This window comes from Aptenodytes forsteri, unplaced genomic scaffold, assembly GCF_000699145.1.
Source record: "Aptenodytes forsteri isolate BGI_AS27 unplaced genomic scaffold, ASM69914v1 Scaffold341, whole genome shotgun sequence".
NCBI lineage: Eukaryota > Metazoa > Chordata > Aves > Sphenisciformes > Spheniscidae > Aptenodytes > Aptenodytes forsteri.
Window position 1 is genome coordinate 196,568 of NW_008795553.1, and position 1,212 is coordinate 197,779.

Below are 1,212 nucleotides of genomic sequence, written 5' to 3' on the forward strand. Positions count from 1 at the left end.
GTCGTGGGGTGTCAGGCAGAGGGGGAGTTGGGGGGGGGGGGGGGGGATGTCTTTCGGCGGCGCGTGGGGATGCGGGAACTGCTGGGGTTTTTCCGGTAAGTACCAGAGACGCTAAAAACCAGCCTTGACGATCCGTCACAGGGCTCTATGAGGAGTACAAGACGCTCAAACGGCAGGGCGAGGAGTCGGATCCCTCCCGGAGAAACCCCTCCGGCCGACCGGCAGCCCAGGAGCCCCCAACCGCCGAGCAGGTACGGGAGAAACCCCTCGTTTTGGCCTTGGGTTTTATCTCTGGGAGCCTCGAACACACACACCCCCCCCAGCCCTCCCCGAGACTCGCCCTTGATGCGAACGCTTCGGGGTGTTTCCGCTTCGCCCTTTACCGCAGGCAAAGCCCTCTTCGTCCCGCCCGTTTCTCAGGGGGTTTATTTGACCTTTGCAGGGAAAATGGGCTGATTAGCGCCGTATAATGCCTGTTTTTGACTTAGCGGACGAATAAGACGCCCCAAACAGAGCATTATAAAGAGGCCGCGGGGGCGGGAGATCCAGCGCCCCGCGATCCCTCATGCCCTTCACGCTTGCCGGCGGCCAGGCTGCCGAAAGCCCGGGCTCGTTTTAACCGGCCTCTTAACGAGGCGACGATCGAGCCAACCCCTGTGCTCAGGCTGAGGTGTTAAATGCCCCAGAGCTCCCGTTTCTTGCCCCAAACCGCGCTGGATGCGCTGCCTGCAGCCGAAAGATGCCGCGGCACGGTAACACCGCGCTGCTTCTCCAGCGGCTTTCTCCTCTCGGAGGTATCGGGGCTCGTCTCCGCGATAGGATTCACGGGTTTGGGGTTTAAAAGTTTGGATTTAACAGGGTTTCGGATTCAGTGGTTTGGATTTAATGGTTTGCGGTATCCTTGCAGGTGCCGGACTCCGGTTGTTGGGGCGCGCACCTGAACCGGCAACCGAAAACCCCCGGGCCGAGCCGCCGCGGCCGCGCCATGCCGAAAGCCTCGGCACAGTACTACGGGATGAAGCTGAAATCCAACCTGGGAGCTGCCGGGAAGGTCAGGGCCGGCCAGGGATCGGTGCCGCGGCCCGGAGGGAAGCTTCTCGTGACCCTTTTTTCCCCTCTCTGGCCGCTCCGAAATGGCGGCTCCCTCTCCGCCAGAGCCCCCCCGAAATGGCAGCCCCCTCTCCGCCAGAGCCCCCCCGAAATGGCGGCCCC

At 62.7% G+C, this 1,212-nt stretch overlaps 1 protein-coding gene across 1 annotated transcript in view; it reads left to right on the top strand.

Moving 5' to 3' along the window:
* Positions 1 to 46: 46 nt before the first annotated feature.
* The window catches only part of RECQL4 (RecQ like helicase 4), a gene marked incomplete at its 3' end in the record, with an annotated part of 12,008 nt that continues 10,842 nt past the window's right edge, over positions 47 to 1,212 (top strand). Inside the window, 3 exon segments of the mRNA XM_019472808.1 lie at positions 47 to 95; positions 142 to 251; positions 908 to 1,051. Coding sequence (XP_019328353.1) covers positions 47 to 95; positions 142 to 251; positions 908 to 1,051 — 303 coding nt within the window.